The sequence below is a fragment of the Haliotis rubra genome, unplaced genomic scaffold (genome assembly GCF_003918875.1).
Source record: "Haliotis rubra isolate DU_JTF1 unplaced genomic scaffold, ASM391887v1 Scf112, whole genome shotgun sequence".
NCBI classification, from domain to species: domain Eukaryota; kingdom Metazoa; phylum Mollusca; class Gastropoda; order Lepetellida; family Haliotidae; genus Haliotis; species Haliotis rubra.
In genome coordinates, this window is record NW_025765026.1 from 1052791 (window position 1) to 1074292 (window position 21502).

General features: G+C 38.9%; 1 protein-coding gene across 2 annotated transcripts; it reads left to right on the plus strand.

Moving 5' to 3' along the window:
* The first annotated feature begins 960 nt into the window (after positions 1-960).
* LOC124289598 (arrestin domain-containing protein 3-like) lies at positions 961-19971 on the plus strand. Of its 2 annotated transcripts, none has more exons than XM_046726192.1 (8): positions 961-1319; positions 7426-7498; positions 8165-8312; positions 9505-9607; positions 10913-11169; positions 11501-11702; positions 13084-13250; positions 18303-19971. In XM_046726192.1, the coding sequence occupies exons 1-8, from the start codon at positions 1061-1063 to the stop codon at positions 18354-18356; spliced, it is 1263 nt and encodes a 420-aa protein (XP_046582148.1). In that variant the 5' UTR covers positions 961-1060; the 3' UTR covers positions 18357-19971. The 2 variants fall into 2 exon arrangements, with proteins under 2 accessions (XP_046582148.1, XP_046582154.1); XM_046726198.1 differs by having other exon boundaries at positions 13084-13244.
* The last annotated feature ends 1531 nt before the right edge of the window (positions 19972-21502 follow it).

The following is a 21502-nucleotide window of genomic DNA, read 5'->3' on the forward strand; positions in this document are numbered from 1 at the left end:
TGTCCATACATATCTGCGTGCGTGTGCGTGTGTGCGTGCGTGTATTCTCTACGGGAGATATATTCTTATATTCTCAAATTTCCAAATTTATATTTTTGACTGGTAAGACCGTTTGTGTCTGTTACACTGTATTCTATTCGCTTGAACAAAAGAAAGAGTGTCCAAAAATGAGATTGTCTACTAATCAGGGCCTAGATTTTCGAAGCTCTCTTAGCGCTAAGATAGTCGTAAGTTAATGTTAATGTATGGCACTTACGACTATCTCAGCGCTAAGAGAGCTTCGAAAATCTAGGCCCAGCCTTCTAAATATTACTCTGTATGAGGACCCGTTGTAAGAATAGCAAACATGTACTTGTTTGAAAGTCAAAATACAGTTAATTAGGATAACCTCCAAATATAATTGGACAGAATAAATGTTTTTCATTCTCCTGTTTCGAAGTATGTATCATGAAGATTTTTCCTAACCAAAAGCAGTCTTACAATAGCCGAGTCGACTCTCGCCTGTCACCATCCAGATCCCTTTTTTAGTAGATTTGCCAGCTGCTTCATTCAGTAGTATTGATGCTTTCAAAGCGTGACAAAGAGCGGCGACCTTATTATGTAGCCCCTGCGCCGTGTCGGTCTACACCCTCCTATAATGTAAACTACCACAATTAGAGATCTAATTCATCACCTTTATTCCCCGATTACAATGTAGGTCAGTTCGTAACGAAGTCGCTTCGTAGGTCTTGTTGCAGGTTCACTGACTCTATTTCATTCATAAATTACATCGTAATGAGCCTTATCAAGTTTACGAATATATCCCTCTGCGTTACCCTTTGTGGAATCGGTGATGAATTTCTAGTTCTAACTCGCATCGAGACAGACAATGTACTGTAACCGAAATTCCAAGAACGGGTACTAAGTCTTGCAACGCTGTCCTACTTTTAACTTCACGTCAAAGGTCACTTCCGGTCTGTGGAACCAAAACAAAATGGAGGTTTCTCCAGGAAGGGATGGAATGACCTTTACTTTAGTGATTTTCTGACACTCCTTGACCACTGAAGTCTAATCGGTGAAAATGGGGAAGCTTAAATGCTTCGAGATTGTATTCCCGGACCAGAGATCCGTGTTTCACCCTGGCGAGTGCGTTAACGGGCAGGTTGTAGTGGAACTGAAAGGCGATATGAAAATGAGGTCATTGCGAGTGTTCATGCGAGGGGTTGCTAAAGTTCACTGGACGGAATCGCGAAGTACGGGAAGCAGATTGGGGTCTTATACGGAACATTACAATGCTGAGGTGGAGTATTTCTTCAAACGACAAGTTCTTTTTGGTGGAGGTGAGCGCGTCATCTTGTTAATCGTCCATGTTGTTGTCTGTACGTTGTGTTGCAAAGCCGTATTGTGAACGTCTGAAATACCTACCTCATCGATGTGTTTTATTTCAAATCCGTTTTGTTGATATCCAGAATGTATTCTTATTGCCCAAATTGTATTTGTTTATAAATTTGATATATAACGTGTAGTTGAAGACTTGTACTTAAGAGAAAACGAAAGATGGCATGGTTTGATGAAGTGTGTTGCTGATATCTACTGTGGACAAGATGGAAAGGTGTATTTAAATAGTTTCTCACTCCCAGTGCCATCTTCCATGAATGGACACACTAGTATACTAGATTGTGGCTAAAATTGCAAAAGGGATAGTGTCACAGTACCTCCCATGTTCTCCATCATTGTGTCTTGCTGAAAGCGGCGTAAAACTCACTCACTCTTCACTGTGTCCTGTATCTTGCCCAACTAGTTACAGCACTTTATATATCCCCAATATTGTAACACATATCATTATTTCCCAACAAGCCACAGCACAATGTCTAATATCCAGGTCTATAATAATATGTCTGTCTGTCAAGTAAAAACGTTTGTAGAACATATGTAGACTTGTTTTTGGAACAGACTCCATAGACTGAGACCGAAGGTCGTGGGTTCAATCCCCGTTCGATCCCGCGCCATACCAAAAGACGTTTAAATATGGTACTTGTTGTTCCCTGCCTGGCACTCGGCATTAATGGGTACAACAAGGACTGGTTGGCTTGGAGTCAGTATAACAGTGGCGGATCCAGAGGGGGTGTTCAAGGGGTTCGAACACACACACACACACACACACACACACATTCAAGTTAATGTTTTGCAATGGCGGAGCCTAGGTGGGGAACCACCCCCTTTTGAAATCTTCTGGATCCGCCTATGAGTATAATGTGTCTGAGTGGGGTAGTCATGCTTAGTGCGGCATGGTATCTCAGTGAGCTAGCACCATAAAACCAGCTTAAGCATGTGTTAAGTCTGGGCTAGTACAAGCAGCCAAACATACACATACACACACATGCACGTCGTCATATGAGTGAAATATTCTCAAGCATGATGTTAAAATCCAATTTCACTTCACCCACCCATAGACTGTAGTTGTAAACACTTAGTAAACAAGATCAAGAATCTGCAAAAAAAATACAAGTACAGAGGTATTGCACATCCAATTCCCAATCTAGATTATTTCGTACTGAAAACGCCAGTTATTGAAAATTCCATAAAGTCATCACTGTGGATTTTCTCTATGTCACCATGATCACTATTCTTCATCTCCATTTGATCTACCATATATCATTTATATTAAAAAGGGCACCTGTGAGATGGGAGATACATAAAGGGCCTAAGCATTGTAGATAGGACTGAGCCAAAGGGAAAATAATGTGGCTCAAGGACTGTGAGACAGACTTAATAACTTGGCTGTATCAAACCCAAATATGCCTTCATTTGCATGGGACTATTGAAAGTTGTTTGTAATATCTTTACACATTTGGTATTCAAAGTCATATGTGTTAGTTGGTATTTTTGTTTTTAGCTTCAGAATTACTATGCCGGAAAATACTATTAGCTAAAGATTTCCTTAGAAGCACTTGAAGGAGTCCATAACAAATATGGGTGTCATGGCAAAGGCAGTATGAATAGCGTCCTGATCTGACAAATCCGCTCAAGATTTCCCAGTGTACTGTAAGACTTTGACTGAAGTTGTTTTATGAATGGAGTTTGCTGTTTATAAATCCAATGTCATTTATAAGAAATATTAAATCTGAAATGTGTGTATAATTTTATTCCATGGGTTCTGTGCATTTTCAATGGGTCAGACAGACATCTGAAACTTAAGGGACCCAATGTCCTGGGACTTTGATACACCATTCGTGAACACTGAACAGGTGATGTTATGTTCCAGCCATCTTATTAATCTTGATGACGTCTTTGGGGGACAAATTCAACAACATTATAAGACCGTCTGATACTCCTTGTAAAACTCATCTGCTTGTGAGATGACAGTTGATTATTGTAATACCATCATGACAGTTGATAATTTCAGAAGTATTTCAGTGATGGAGTCAGTGATTAGCTTTAGAATCATACGCTTGCCATGGAAACACGATTATGTCAACATTAAGCTGTGATAATGTTCATTGACTGCTAATCATGCTAATTGGAACTAAACCCTGTTGTTCAGTTATCTTAAAGGGGGAGTTTGATGTAGTGATAATGCAGATTAAATGCATGTTGACATGGACATGTACAAGTACACAATAGTGTTGTTGTCGATATATGTTTGGGGTGGAAAGTAAGTTTTACTGTATAGCTGTTTATTTGTAGCTATTATATTGAGTATGGTTTTTATGCTGCTTTTATATAAGCAATTATCCATAAACAATCTTACTTTCTTATAATATTGAGTATGGTTTTATGCTGCTTTTAGCAATACTCCGCCAATAACACCAATAACAGTGAGTGAGTGAGTATAGGTTTACACCACTTTTAGCAATATTCCAGCAATATCACGGAGGGGGCCCCTAGAAATGGGCTTCACACATTGTACCCATCTAGGAAATCAAACCCAGGTCTTTGGCGTGATGAGTTAACATTTTCACAACTAGACCGTTGACTTTTATAATTGAAAAAGATGACATATGGCAAAATATCAGGCAGGAGTTCTACAACCATTTGTATGTTCTACCTGTGTTTATTATAACAATGGCCTGGTTGGTCACAGTACTGGAAACAACAAATCAATAAATTTGTACTAGATAAGCATGGTAAGACCATAAAATACATATACACCAAGTGTACCATGTTGTGTACTGAATACACTCAACAGACAACATGACAATATTCTTCTGTAGTTATACATCAGGACTGCGTGAGCGAGTAAGTTGAACAGAATATTGATTGTGTCGCGGCTGGATGTGTCAAAAAGATACAATTTTTTAGATATTTCACTTTTATGAAACGTACAGCAGAGCTGACCGCCTCCGTGGTGTAGTGGTTAGAGCGATCCGCCCGGAGAGCGGAAGGTCGTGGGTTCGATCCCCGACTGCGTCATACCAAAAGACGTTAAAATATGGTACTTGTTGGTCCTTGCCTGGCTCTCGGCATTAATGGGTACAACAAGGTACTGGTCGGCTCGGAGTCAGTATAATGTGTCTGAATGGGGTATTCATGCTTCACTGCGGCATGGTATCACAGTGGGCTAGGACTATAAAACCTGCTTCAGTCTGGGCTAGTACAAGCAGCCGCACATACACATACACACGCATGCACGTCGTCATATGAGCGAAATATTCTCAAGCACGACGTTAAACCCAATTCCACCACCACCACTACAGCAGAGCTACAGATAACGTTTTGGGTCATTGAGTTATGTACTCGCTTGTGTTCATCTCAGTTGGGTATCCTAATTTCCCTTTGAGTAACCAAATAAGTTGTACTCACCTCACTCAAACTTAATTGGGTATTTTGCCATTTTCCTTTAATTAAAATATAATAAAGTTTAAATGTTAGTGTTTGTTATTTATATTTGATCTATAATATGAGAAACGATAAGAGAAGACTGCAAGTTGTCAAGTTCATGTCCTGAAATAGAACCTCTCAGTATACCTCAGTTATTTTATCTATTAACTGGTACGCAAGCTAAGATTTGACATTTTTGTGTGTACGCATGTAAGATCACATTTATTGAGTATTTACAAAAATTCAAGTGTACTTGTACGCAATAAACTTAATAGGAATTGAGTTTTCACATAAATATTGGTGTAATTTACTCAGATACACAGCTTATCTGTACCTCTGTCACAGGCAGGTGCAGGTAAACCAAACATCATAATCAAGGACATCAGGGATGTAAACCCATGATCACATACAGAGTTGTGTCCCTTGTGTGTGGCAATGAAACTTGGAAATTGAAGGGAAAAGAAGGTTTTTGTGAAGTCTGTCTTGCAGATGAACTTTTATCTGTGTGCATGTATGTGCATATCAAACTTACTTTATGAAAGTTCAACACATTTGCAGAAACGTCAAGCCTTTGAGTGTTAACATTGTAAAATTTGGCTCTACTCTTCAACTCTTCTTTCCAATTTTGAAATGTGGAAAATACCTTTTTAGATGACATTCATTGCTTTATTGGGAGGTATACATACAGACCCGGAAACACAATCACTTATTACATGTTTTCCTTCCAGTGAAAAACATCCTTTTGGCTATTTTTGTCTAATTTGAGTAATTACTAATACCACGAACATGATAGATTTTGCTTGGCATTCTACATGTTGTGCAGGGGTTCAAACTTTTTTTAAAAAGCCACTTGCCACAGGGCAAGTGATTTTGAGAAAGTAACTTGTCCTGACTAATTTTCCACTTGCCCTGATTTTATGACATAATTATGATGATGTAATTATGAAAGAAGAAATCAACATGGTATTTGATGTTAATATTTACTGGACTATTTATTGAAAAGTGATAAATAGCAAAGAAAGATAACTCGACTTTATTATCATTGCGAAAATGTAATAGCTACATTTTTGAGCAGATATGAAATTAAATCCAAGTTTATTTGCGGTTTGAAACCATAAGTGGAAATTATCTAGTAGCCCACGGACAAGTAAGATACCATTATTTGATTGCCCGAAATGAAAACTAACTTGTCCCGGGCGTCGGGCGATGGGATTTTTGAACCCCTGTTGTGACTGGTGAATAAATAAACAATCATACAATGTAATGCGTAACAACCTTTGTTTTATTGCATCTAATGCTTATATATATGTCATAACTTGGTTGTAACCATGCATGCTTGATACTGTATGGAAATCTATGTTAGAATGTCACTAAATTATGTATATAAATGGAATATTCAGAGAAGTTGTTATCCATTGAGTTGAATGTTTTCATATCATTAACATAATAAGAATTCATAATTGTATTCATTTGCATTTACCTAGAATTTGATAACACTTAAATAATCATGTGTTGGTATTTGGGTTTTTCCTTTTTTGGCAAGGGGGTGGGTGAGAGGGTAATGGGATTGAAATTTAACTTTTAAGTTATTGTCAGTAGGGTGAAAGATGAAAAATATAAAAACAGGAGTGAAAGTTATAACTGCCAAATGGTAAAGAAAAATATTTTTCTTATGTTAGAATTTATCATAAAGCTTGAAAGTGAATGAACAGATACCCTCGCATAAATCGCATGAAGGTGTAATGATGAAGTTTTTGTGGCCTTCACTGTTTGATGAAGCCTTACAGTTTGCCGTTTGGATTATCAGACAATGTTTGGCAGTGATATACAGTGTTATACAGCACCAGATAGATGCTTTCACTAAAGGTGTAACAATATAGGTCGTATGTCCTACTGTAATATAACACTGCATGGATCAGCCCACATATATATCTCTAACCTCCTCTATCTGTCCCAGCAGTCAAACATAATGCTGTGTTTAATAACTTATGTACCCATAGGGATTATAAACTAGAATTAGTCTCTTGAAACCTGAGCTTGCCTGATGTAGACTTTGTTATATACTGGCTGCTGTGATATGGCTTTAATATCGCTGACTGTGGTGTTCTATTAGTTGTAACATATGTTATAGCTGGGATTAGACTTTCTCAGTAAAGTATCGATTCTAGTACTTTTGTTTGGTTGAGTCCCATCCCGGATTTGAACTCCACCCTCAGAGTCGGGCACCTAAGTGCCAGCATTTGTAATCCCAAATATAACATGTTACATTTGACCACTTTCTAAATGGCATTGTGTATTCATAACTATAATATGGTTGGTTAGTTTTTAACGCAACTCTCAGCGATATTCCAGCTATATGGCAGCGGTCTGTAAATAATCGAGTCTGGACCAAACAATCCAGTAATCAACAGCATAAGGATCAATCTACACAAATGGGAATCGATGACATGTGTCAACCAAGTCAGCGAGCCTGACCACACGATCCCATTACTCACCTTTTACGACAAGCATGGGTTGCTGAAGACCAATTCTAACCCGGATCTTCACGGGTACCAACAACTATTAACTTGCAGTATGTATGTGTCTGTGTTATCAGGTTTCTAAGTATTTTTGACCATTTTGCAGAAGTGTCTGACGGAAGAGACACACTGACAGAGGGCCGCCATGAATTCAACTTCGCATTTGAGCTTCCAATGGGGTAAGTAGGAGCCAGTATCATGAGTATTGAAAGTAATTCTGTTGCAGTGTTATTCTCAGTTTGTAAAACTCCAGTGTGTTATGCCCTGTTCATTTGAACTGATTTTAAGGACCTGTTAAATTGTAATACTCCGTGTTTATGTCCAACACAGTTGTTATAAGACAATGGATTATGCCTTGCTAAACAGTATTTCCCCAATGGCCTGATTCCCGTAATGATCCAGCTGCAATTGGAGTGCTTCAATGGATTATGCCCTGTTCAACTGAAATATGTACTTCAATGGACTTGACCTGTTCAGTTGTAATGGACCAATGGATTATGCCCTGTTCAACTGTAATATTTCAAATCATAACACTCTTTTTAATTGAAATTCTCCAAGTGCTTATGTCCTGTTCAGTTGTAATGCTTCAAGGAATTAGTCCCTGTTAAATAGTCTAATAATGTCTAATAATGAGTGAGTGAGTTAATATTTAACGTCACATCGTCTAATAAGGAGTGAGTGAGTATGGTTTTACGCCGCTTTTAGCAATATTTCAGTTGTGATGCTTCCATGGATTATGCCCTGTTCAGTTGTGATACTTCCATGGATTATACCCTGTTTAATCAAAGTGCCTCAGTGGAATGTTTGTGTTCACCTGTATGTGCAACCTGCTTCTGTTGTTTCAGTGGTATTTCCACATCATTTGAGGGCAAGCACGGAAGTGTGCGGTACTGGCTGAAGGCCGAAATGGACAAACCATGGTCCTTCAACCACAAGACAAAGAAAGCTTTCACCGTCATCAGCCCCATCGATATAAACAGACCAGAGTACCAGGTAGGTGCCAAGAAACAGAGGCAAACAATATATGCAATGAATATACAGGCATCCCTCGCCTTAACGTGGCCCTTGGGGTCCATGGATGACCACCCGCGTTATAGTAACTATTACGTAACGCGGAACAAAGGCCAAGTAAAATCATATTTCCGTGGACATATCAAAACTGCTATTTTGTGTATTGTGCCCAGTCAAAAATATATCGTATTGTTGGAGGTGAAAAAAACAAACTTTGTAAATGAAAACAGATGTATGTACATGAAACTTGCAATCAAACATCACAAAACATGATAATTCAATTGTTGTTCCTGTTATTCTACCTGTTATTCACTCGGCTGATGGCATGTCTTTATGATAAAGTTGTCTTTTACAATTTATTACGATATTTCGCTGTTCGTCTGATTATTATTGAGAAAACACTGCATGTTTTAGGCATCTGAAAAACATGGATATGTACGATAAATACTGTTAATCCGCACTGAATTTGGTGAATTTTCCGCAGCGGATTTGTTGAAGTGCTATTTTCGATGACGTGAAGATGTGTGATCGCTGGGCAACTTTTCTTTTATGGGAGCCACGGATTACCCCGCGGTTTAACCTAATCCATGGTATCACGAAGAGCGTTATTGCGAGGGATGACTGTATAGGGTCGTTTGTTTTTTGTGTAGATAGCTAACTTGTTTCTTGACAAATAATTTCAGATATCACTGTAAAATTTGTGATTGTGTTGACCATGTTTGACAGCTGTGGGAAGCTGGGTTGTTCAGGGATATGGAACTTGTGTGTCAGATTGTAGGAGAGAGTGAAAGCTTGGATCAGTTAGTATTCAGTACAAGTTTGACAGAGGATATTCAACAACAGTTTTCATATCATCTAACCCAAATAACTTATTCAAATAATGATTATGGTTGGCCACTGATCATATTTCCTGTTAATATGGTTAAATATGTTGGACCAGGAAAACGTGCATGACTTGCCTGCTCGTTAGGAACAGGCCCTGATCTTCTTGTACAAAAGTAATTTTTGAGAAATAAGGTTTAATTCCTCGTACCCTTGGAGATTGAGAGGAACTACTGCACTATTGTTTCAAGCACATTAGTCCTGGCTAGATACTGTGTAAGTTTGTGTATGACTTGTGACGTGTAAACCTGCAGTAGAGACTTGTACATCCTGTCCAGGAACCTTGTTTCAGACTCAGGTGGAGAGCAGTGTTGAGAAGACTCTGTGCTGTTGGTTGTGTATGTCAGGACCAATCTCCATCACAGCACGAACCGATCGCCGTGGTTACTGCCCAGGTGGGTTTTACATACTGCATTTCACGTTTTTCCCCGTGGGATGTGGAGAATAGAAGGTGCAGCCAGGTCATGAGAGGATGAGGTGGTAGGGTTGTCAACATATATTTGTGAAACCCCAGTGGTATGGATTATTGCACATGGTATCAACCTCTGGTTTGTCCAGACTTGAATATTTACAGACGTAGCTGGAATATCACAGACTGACTGACTGAGTTTAGTTTTACGCCGCTTTTAGCAATATTTCAGCAATATCACGGCGGGGGACACCAGAAATGGGCTTAACACATTGTGCCCATGTGGGGAATCGAACCCGGGTCTTCGGCGTGACGAGCCAACGCTTTAACCACTAGGCTACCCCACCGCCCCACAAACAATTTGAGATATGGGAGGAGGGAGGGTTATTATGTTCATGGTTTGTCTGCCAGTTATTGACAGCCAGGATGAAGTTCTTCAGGATCTTTATCCAATGTCCTCCTTGGCAGCAATCGTTGATCTGACCATATCGATGCAGAGGCAGACCCACTAATTTGAACCGTCTTACGAACTGAAAAAGTGAGCCCACATGGGGAATCAAACTGATCTTCGCTCTGAAGAGTGAACACTTTAACCACTAAGCTTCCCCACCACCCCTAAGGGAAGTTGATTGGACATGATGGTCAAAACCAGTGACTAACTTTCTTCCATGTCATCATGCTCTAATGATGTGGAATGTTACTAAGCCACTGTTCCCCACATGGCTACAATGTGTGAAGCCCATTTCTGGTGTCCCTCGCCGTGATATTGCTGGAATATTGCTAAAAGCAGTGTAAAACTAAACTCACTCTCTATCTACTAAGCCACTGAATTATCTGACCTAAGTATGATTATTTATCTACTGCAAGCATAAATCAGGAATGTTGCTGACATCAGGAATGTTGCTGACATCAGCATAGAACATCTAAAAAATATTGAAGAATATGAATATAAGAAAAATAATTTTGCATGCTACCTGTAGTGAGTGAGTTTTAGTTTTACACCGCTGTTAGCAATATTGCTGCAATATCACAGCAGGGGATACCAGAAATGGGTCTCACACATTGTACCCATTTGGAGAATTGAACCCAGGTCTTCAGTGTGATGAGCGAACACTTTAAAAACAAGGCTACCTCACCTCCCCTGCTACATATAGAGACAGAAAGGTTTGTTCTGGTATAAGCAATGTAAATATCAGAATATATGCATTGTAAATAGCCCCATAGCCATTGATTGAAATATCTTATGCTAGAGACTACATGTACATGATATCACTGTTTTGTTTTTCAACAGGGGAATCAATAGCAATATCGGCTGAGTTTGACAACCACTCTTCTCGAACAGTTATTCCGTACGCCACCCTATACCAAACACAAGCATTCTTTGCTAGCGGGAAGTCTCGAGTTAGGCGGACTAAGTTCACCGTTTTGACTGGCTTGCCTGTTGCCCCTGGCAACCGAGGAAGCTGGGATAGCCAGTTGTTGAAGATACCAGCCGTTTCGCCATCAATCATGAATTGTTGTGTGATGAAAGTAGATTACTTTGTTAAGGTAACAGTTCTCATCATTCCATAATGTTGAAATACTGCTGTTTGTCGTGATTTCTCCTGAACACATATTTGGCTTCTTACATTTAAAGTTTCTCATTAAACTGCGCCATATGAAGTTGGACCAGATTATGAATTATTAAGCGCTTGACTTGAGTCCCGGATTTATCTAGATTCCATTTGACTAACATCAGCATCTAAACAGATGTAGACAAATTCATGAGAGTGTCACTGTATAAACTTGAATGATACTTTTCCATCTATGTTTATGGACGTAGATTATTGTGATGTGAGTCATGTGGTGTATCCTAATCATCATCTGTTCATGTTGTCAGGTTGCACTGCATATTCCTGGTGCCTACAACTTGACCATGCATCTACCTATCGTCATCGGAACAGTCCCTTACCGCAGAGCACAATCTTACCGCTTCACCGAGTCCCGATTCTACCGAGAAACCCAGGCTCAGTTTGCCATGGACTTCCTCCCTGTCCCTCCGCCCTACAGAGAAACGATCACACCACCACCTCCATTTGAAGGTAATGAGTGAGTGAGTGAGTTTAGTTTTACGCCACACTCAGCAATATTCCAGCTATATGGCGGTTTTGAAGGTAATGTATCTAATGATTGGCTGTATGGCTCATGATTAGTGTCAATAACATCTCGTAACATATGTTATGTTAAGGAGATAAACATCACGTGTTGGCCAATTTTGAGTATTTGAAGCACGGGAATTCATTGGTGTTAGACAGAGGTTTCAAATGAAATATTCTCATGCTTAAAGTACCCAGTAACACCCGGAAATTGGCCAACACATGATGTGTATCGACATTGTAAACACAAATGTAAACCAAAAGGCCCACATGGGTTTTACTGTATGCACTCATTGAGTGTCAACAGCTGGCCGTTTCAGCTGGTTCCCATGGTAGCATCTGGAACTGCTCATTTGTGACGTCATTCTGACTTTACGTCACAATATGATTTGACTGACAACGCAACAATACAGTTGTGTGTGATATTTGTACAGGTCAATATGCAGTGAATAGTCTTGTAATTTCTGGGAATCGAATACCATTCAACCAACCAGATTAAAGAACACTGTGACTTTTGGTTTACAATTGGGATTACGCTTTCTCTTTCCAAGGGTGGAAATGACGTTAAAATCACTTGCCCCTGATAATTTTTCCACTATAACGGCCGTTTTCTTGTTGATTTTTTAAATAAACAACATAATTAACATTGGAATATCAACTGGACACCGGTACAGTGTGATATACAAATTTGCTTGCCCGACAGAAAAAAACACTGGACTTGGGCATCGGGCAATGGGTTATTTCCACCCCTGCTTTCGCATACAGATTCTTGTACTTTCGTCCCATCCCATTCACATTTATATCTGTGGAGATCCAGGTTCCCTTTTCGCAAAGAGATCGTAGCACTACGACCATCGTAAGTCTATGTTAAAGTATGGGCGTCTCAATCACTAGATTTCTCTGGTCAACACCTCTGTGATGTAGTAGATAAAGTGTCTGCTCAGAGAGTGGAAGGTCAGTGGTTTGGTCCCTGGTCGTGTCATACCATATGGTGTTAAAATGTGGTACTTGTTACCCAGCCTGGCATTAAATTTTTTAGACTCGAACTGGTCAGCTCAGACTCTGTAAAATGTGTCTCACTGAGTGTCCAAGTAAAATGGCTGCATGGTGTATCAGTGACCTGGCACTTTATAACAGGTAGCCCCAGCCAACACACATTCAAGCACACATACAAGCACACTTTACCGTTAAGTGCAATCATCTTTCACCTCAACTCATCTTCAGACAATTGAAGGTCTTCAATTATGAATATGTAGCAACTTGAAATAGAAGCAGTCATAAAATCATTGCCTAAACAGTCAAATCAATATGTTTATTACAACTGCAGACCCTCCGACCTATGCTGAAAGTATCGGTGGTGCAGTCAACCTCTGTGACGACGAGGATGACGAACCCGGCTCCAACATGGGAGACCTAACGTTCACACCCATGTACACGTACGTGTGCAGTCAACCTCACGACTACCGCCCCCCACCAGCGTACTCAGAGGTACAGGTAATAGTAGTTTTAGATCTGCATCTCCTGGCTGTTGTTTGCTGTAGAACTGGCTGCAGGTACTGTCGACTCATGCATGGGAAGCAGGGGACAACCTCTTCTTGTAGTGCTTTGATCTGGGTGACTCCATCAGTAACATATTTTGGATTTATTTATCTAGTCTGAAGCTGTCTCTCAAGTTGGTTTATGTCTGTTTTCCATTTTCCAAACTACTGACCCTAAACACATAAAATCTTATAGATGCATGGATGACAAGCAATAGTTTCTCTGAACCAGTTTACCACCCTTTGAGGATTTTAAAGATGGCTGCCCTGATGGCCATTTTGCTGCATTGTTTATCAATTTCTGTATGTATCAGCATGAAGTTTTATGCATAATATATCTTGTTTGGGGTATTTTGCTGGCATTTCACCTTCTCAGGAATTTATCAGTCAACATTTCTAAACCAAGATGAAATTATGTAATTATTATCACATCAAGAGTGTCACTGAAATCGCTCGTAGAATTTTGATCAAATTATGAACATGTCTACCTTTGAAAGTATAAGGCAAACGGCGGACATGGGAAAAGTTAAACGAAGTCTTTACCTTAGAGTTTGATTTTGTACCTAACTCAAATCAGTAATAAGTAAAGATGATAAAGGTTCTTTGACTTTGGTGATTTTGAAATGAGTTCACCCCCTCTACATTGTTCCACCTGAAGAAATCTGTGAGCCAGAAGTCAGTCTGACATCGGTAGTAGGTTCATGAGGACGTGTAGCTGTTTGTTCTGGAACAGGGACAAGGACAGATTTGGGGTACTGAAGCATTGGCATTATCAGCATAATCCCCTTGACAATTTGGGTTAAAATTCAGGGATTTACGAGTTTTGTATTTGAGGGTCGCTGGGACTCATACTCTTATTTTCAGGGGTCCTGGACAACAAAATGGGGGTTCCAGACACTTAAATATTATTATTAATACTGTTATTGTATTGTGTATCATGATCATCACGTTGTTACAGTAATTAAATGCAAATAATACTATAACCCAGCTAGTAACAAACTCAGTGATAACTTATTGTCACTTGATTGGAATTTTTACAAAAAGTATTTGGACTTTTTCAGCCTCCCTGTGGACGCGCTAGTAAATTTTGTCAATTTTTAGGCGTATAGGGTGCAGGAATTCGCATCCTGTAAATCCCTGAAATTGGTCTTCAACAGCCCATACTTGTCATAAGGTGGGACTAATGCTTATCCATGCTAGGTTATTTACAGTGTACTATCATGAAGCTGTATTCTACCATGACATTTAAGTATGTTCGTTTTTTGATTGGCTGTTACTAAAAAATTAGAAGTGAACATTTTTCAATAACCACTTCTGAGAGCCTTACAAAGGTAAACAAACATGTCGTCTGAAACTGTTACGTTTGACCTCAGCGATTTCTTTGATGTGTTTGGATCGGATATGGAGAAAATATTGACCCAGCCTGGTATGTAAGTCGAATCACACAATCACTGCTTCTTCATCTTTGATGGTCTTTTCAAAATTGACGACAGTCAGGTTGTCATAAATAACTACTTTCGGAACTAAGCAAAGCTGACACGCATCCAGGACAGCCACGTTTCGAAAATGGCACGCGCCACGCGTCAATGACGTCAGAACGAAGGTCAAACCAGACGAATCTATTTTTGAAGTTAGAGGGGTGTTCCTTATTACATAACTCATTCCATTAAAGTTGTCCATAACATAAGAAGTAGAATGCCAGTACAGATGTTGCAACTTGCAATGTATTTGAAGAAAACTTCGTTGTGGAAATAATTAAAACATTTGACACTATGTAAATTGTTTCTTTTTCCTGTTTCCCCAGTATGGGCGAAACCATTAAGAAGGCTCTATCCGCAGTAGTGTAAAACACTACGCAAGGGTAATGAGTGCATATTTAAAACGCGTTTTATTCATGGTGCATATGTCATGGTAGAATGGAGATAATCCTATTGAGTTTACATTTTGGAAGTGATTATACAGTAGAACGTGGTTATAACCAACTCCAAGGGACCAAGAAATTTAGTTAACTATATCCGTTGTTCGTTATTCACATTTGACCGCCATCTTGGATTGTAGAGGCATGTATATGCTGCAGCTACAAATCTGTATTCATGTACACTGACATAACATTAAAATTCTGAATTTATCATTCACAGACATTAGCTAGAACATGTTTAACAATCACAACAATCTCAACAATATATAACTTAACTGTGTTTAACAAAGTCCACAATTTTGCTCTGCACACCACGTCTTGCCGACTTCATCTTGGTGATTGGCAGCTCTTAACTTTTTTGGGCGGGGCCAAAATCAGTAGACACAGATTTTGCAAGAATAGATTCGTAAATTCTTAATAATGGAACTGAGAGTGGATTTTTGAATGCCAAAGTCGAAAGCGATGTTTGTCTTAGATTTTACACCTGAATCTACAGCCTGAATTATCTGAAGCTTGGTGTCAAAGGTGATAGCTTTACTTTAGCCTGCCATAGTGACAAGAGTGAACTGAAGACCTGTATGCCAGTCAAGCTTTTAAACACGATATGTTTGTTTTGTTAATTAATTAATGACCATCAAACAATGTTGATTCGCCGCCAACAAGGTTGATGTATACCGCTAAGTGGCTGAGCTGACACTGAGTGAGTTCGCTAATCACGTCGTTAATTGGGTCTTGGGGGTAGTAAGTCAGTTCGCTATAGCCGTAAATTCGCTACTCACGAGTTCGTTATTCGCATATAATTTTAATGATATTATAATGGACTATTGACGGGACTTTTAAATTTGTTCGCTATATCCGTTTGTACGCTATATCCGTGTTCGCTATATCCATGTTCTACTGTAGTTGGTTTAACGCTGCTAAATGCTTCATTTAGCAGCGTTCAACCAACTATAATCACTTCCCAAATGTAAACACAATAGAATTATCTCCTAATTAACACCTTCCAAGGGTCTGCTAGCATTGTAAAACTGCATTGAATTAGTCAGCTTTAATGGATTGAACCTTATAGCCTGCATCATGTTGTGTAAATTTCAGTATTTTCTGTTCTTTGGCAGAAATATATTAATGAACTGAGGCATTTGTAATTCGTCCAGGTTAGAATTTGTCTTCAGTAACCAATGCTTGTAACAGAAGGCGACTGACAGGATCCACTCATCAGGCTCGCTCACATGGTTCATGTATGTCATTGTATCTTGTGTGCATAGATCAATGCTCATGATGTTAATCACTGGATTGTCTGGTGCAGACCTGTTTATAAATTAATTAAGCCACTATAATATAGCTAGAGTATTGCTGAGAGTGGCATTAAACAACAAACACTTGTTCTTACACAAAAATGTGGAACAACAGATCTGGTTCTAGTTACTGAGGCCATCCATTACTCTCTCTGGTTCTCATCAGCCTCAGGGCGGTGGGGCAGCCTAGTGGTTAAAGCGTTGGCTTGTCATGCCAAAGGCCCGGGATCGAATTCCCACATGGGTACAATGTGTGAAGCCCATTTCTGGTGTCCCCCGCCATAATATTGCTGGAATATTGCTAAAAGCGGCATAAAACCATACTCACTCACTCATCGGCCTCAAAGAGAGGAAGAAAATACAAAGCCCAAAAGAAACCCCTTTTGAAAAAAAGGAGAATTTGTGTTTTGTATGAGATATGTGAAAAAAAGGTTTCTTAACCTCAGAAGTGTTTTACTTGATCGAAACAGTACTTTCAGGTAATTAGTTGTTGAAAACCTACAAATAATAAACAAACATGATCTACCTCTCAGCTTGATCTGTATATATGTGTCTACATGTTATGTTTGTACATTTTGATGGTGTAGAAGCTTCTGCATACTGATGACTGATGACTTATAATTAAATGTGACAATTAAACCATGTAAAGTAGTTGAGAAGTGTCCTATGTTTTAAATTAACCATATATTTGTGTTGAGTTTAGATGAGACGAAACTGATTTAGAGTTATCTCCCTTTGACTCTAGTGTCCCAATTCCTACTGCTGCAATGTAATAGTCTGGGCAAGAAGAACCAGGACTGACAGTAGTTTGTGTTTAATTTGGATGAGACGAAACTGATTTAGAGTTATTTCCCTTTGACTCTAGTGTCCAAATTCCTACTGCTGCAATGTAATAGTCTGGGCAAGAAGAACCAGGACTGACAGTAGTTTGTGTTTAATTTGGATGAGACGAAACTGATTTAGAGTTATTTCCCTTTGACTCTAGTGTCCAAATTCCTACTGCTGCAATGTAATAGTCTGGGCAAGAAGAACCAGGACTGACAGTAGTTTGTGTTGAATTTGGATGAGACGAAACTGATTTAGAGTTATCTCCCTTTGACTCTAGTGTCCAAATTCCTGCTGCTTTAATAAAATAGTCTGGGCAAGAAGAACCGACAGTAGTTGTGTTGCTTGATGATAGAAGCAAGTAATAATGCCTCTGCTGTTGAGGACATGTCTGAATCCCTTTATCGATATTGGAAGGTGTAGAGGACACTTGCTTGTAGAGGTCAAAGTGTTGCTTGTCATTAGTGTTGGGAATTGGTTAAAATCTCATAATTGATAATTGGTTCATTACAACCGATAAATCATCAAAAGTAATTGGTTAGCGTCATTTATCAAATTTGGCTGGTTATGTTTGTTAACGCACCAAAAATGAAGAAAAAAACCATGTAGTTCTTTCGAGTGTTTTGTAAATTGCACAAAATGCATTTGATAATTTTACATCTTTAAAGGATGACTAGTATGTTAGAACCATAAATATCCTGGAGTCTTTAAAATAAATCCAATCCTGACTTGGAACAAACGGGTAGTGCTTATGAAATGTAACAGACAAAACCAACCTTGTGAAAAATATTGTGGAAGCAAACCAGTGTTCCTAAATTGTTTGTGTTCAATTATGACAAAACATGATCGATTGCTTGGTTGTTTAGTCATTGCGACCAATCTTGGATTATTTCAATTAATTGGACCACCACTACTTGTCATGCTGTATGAATCAGTTGTGTATACATACATATCAATGTGGATGTTTCAGACGGATCCCAACCCATTAGCCCACCTGGAGAACATAAGCCTTGATCCCAGTTAACCCCTCGCTGTGATCATAGTGGGTTCCACCTCCTCACGCTTGTGGCTGGACATTTTGACCTTCACACAAGAGCACAGATCCAAGGGACAGAACTTGGATCATGAAGGATCCTGCATGCTGTGTAAGCAAAAGGATCACACTGCACACATGCACTTTCGAAGATGGCAAGCATGTTTCCTTATTTCCGTAGGTGTCAATATTTCTGAGCCATGATCATGTCGTGGTTCTGTGATGTTGATACCACTGGAAATGGGAATGATACACCATTATTACGGTTAGTCAGTTGTGGATATAGTGCCAAACATGACCAGATGATTCTACTATAATACACGTGTAGAGTTGTAGTGTTGCTGAAGTAGATGACATCTTTAGAATCACAATTTAGATGACCAAAGCTTGCTTGTTGAATAGCCTTATATTTGCACAACGACATTATTGTCTGCAAGGAGCATCCATCTCTATATTTTATATATGTTTTGTAATATATTGTTTCACACTTGTAATATAAACTTATAAAAAAATCAAATGATTGGAAAAACTATTAAAGAATATTTTGATTTTCTTGCTGCTTTTTATACTTGTGACAACACGCCAGTGTTCAGATGTATGAAGAGTCTGGACTCTTCTAGTCAATATGAAATTTACATAAAAAGAAGAATTTACAAAATGTATCAAAATTAATTGTGTAGATATTTGTTTTGTGCAATATTTAAAAAACATGATTGTCTCCCTTTTTAGAGAGTGTCCTGAAGATAGCAGTTTGGATAAAAAAATCTTTGGTATGGAAGCAAATCGTAAAAATTGTGATAGATATTGCAGAGAAACTTTCTGTTTTTTACACTTGATTATTGTGATTAAATGGCTATTAATAACCTTAGTTTTCATTTTCAGCTTGCAATGAACTGAAGCATATATGCTGTGAAAAAGATATTCTGATATCTTAGAAGCACACACATTAATTATGCTTTTTGATCTTAATAAAATTGACTCTCCCGTTCCAAAAGATATTGCCCGAGAACGAATTATTTGCAGAGGTTGGGTTTGCCTTATTTTTCTATGTCTTATAAAAATTATTCCCTGGCAAATATTTCGTATTGATTGTTTTTGATAATATGCCTTTGAATATGTGCTTTTGAAATGTTAATTTCTTGCGTAGCATTTTTTTTCCCCTTATATTAGTAGAGCTGTATAAATAGTATACTGATAATATATTATGATGTTATCTCTATGTATAGATGAAACAGAATCTGTCTGTTGTAGCTTCAGATTACACAACAAAGGTCTTCCTATGTCTATTTTGGAGGTTTTCTATGAATATTTATAGGCATGAAATTTAAGCAGAAATTTCCCCGCTCTTCCAAGTGCACCTACCAGACTTGTACCGTTACACTGTAGTGCATGACACTATCTTCACGGGGACCAAGTGGAACCCGATATATATCTCTAGCTATCTTCACTGAGGCCCATTTTAACCCGATATTTCTCTAGCTATCTTCACGGGGACCAAGTGGAACCCGATATATCTCTAGCTATCTTCACTGAGGCCCATTTTAACCCGATATATCTCTAGCTATCTTCACAGGGACCAAGTGGAACCCGATATATCTCTAGCTATCTTCACAGGCCCATTTTGAACCCTCGATATATCTCTAGCTATCTTCACAGGGACCCAGTGGAACCCGATATATCTCTAGCTATCTTCACAGGGACCATGTGGAACCCGATATATCTCTAGCTATCTTCACGGGGACCAAGTGGAACCCGATATATATCTCTAGCTATCTTCACTGAGGCCCATTTTAACCCGATATATCTCTAGCTATCTTCACGGGGACCAAGTGGAACCCGATATATCTCTAGCTATCTTCACTGAGGCCCATTTTAACCCGATATATCTCTAGCTATCTTCACGGGGCCAAGTGGATCGATATATCTCTAGCTATCTTCACTGAGGCCCATTTTAACCCGATATATCTCTAGCTATCTTCACGGGGACCAAGTGGAACCCGATATATCTCTAGCTATCTTCACTGAGGCCCATTTTAACCCGATATATCTCTAGCTATCTTCACGGGGACCAAGTGGAACCCGATATATCTCTAGCTATCTTCACTGAGGCCCATTTTAACCCGATATATCTCTAGCTATCTTCACTGAGGCCCATTTTAACCCAATATATATCTAGCTATCTTCACGGGGACCCAGTGAAACCTGATATATCTCTAGCTATCTTCACAGAGACCTATTTAAACCAGAGATACTACAAACTATCTTCACTGAGACCCAGTTAAACCAGATATACATCTAGCTATCTTTCCTGGGAGACAGTTAAGCCAGAGATACTACAAACTATCTTCACACAGACCCAGTGAAACCAGATGTAGGAATTAAGGTATTTAGCGAGCCTGCGAACTAAATACGTAGTGTTTAATCTTAATGCAGGATATTAACAATATCCTGCATTAGATCACCTGTACCTCTGATACAATGTTTATGGCTGAAACATCCCAGCTTACAATCAGGCCTACCAAAGAAAACTTTGCAGAAAAACGCCGAAAAGCCCACATTAATCGTGGAAATAGCAACATTAACATAATACCTCGCTACTGAAACAGTAAAAAATCCAGCAACGAAAGACTATGAAACTGCAACATTTTTGTTTCAGTGAACTTTGACCTCTACTGCGCATGCGCATTACGATCCGCACTTCTTTCAAATTTCCGAGCAACTGTGAATCGCCTCGCGTAGAAAAAGTATTGAATATGTCAAAATAATTGCTGTCAATCATTTCATACAAATGGAAATTAAACCAAACAAGTGTGCACACAAGTATCATGATGATAAATGCCAATAACACAACAAAAATGATATAAAAAGGGAATGTAACTTTTGTCCAAGCTGGAAAATGTCAACATGTGGTTGAGACTTCCTCTTCCATGTACGCATTCGCAAAATCGAAGTTGCAGGCTCTTCGGTTTTTTATCCAGTTTTAGCGATTTAAAGTTGCCGGTTTTACTGTTTCAGTAGCGAAGTAATATGTTTATGTTGCTATTTCAGCGATTAATGTGGGCTTTTCTGCGTTTTTCTGCACAGTAGGAAAGTTTTCTTTGGTAGGCCTGGTCTCTGGTTTTACTGTTATAAAGTCC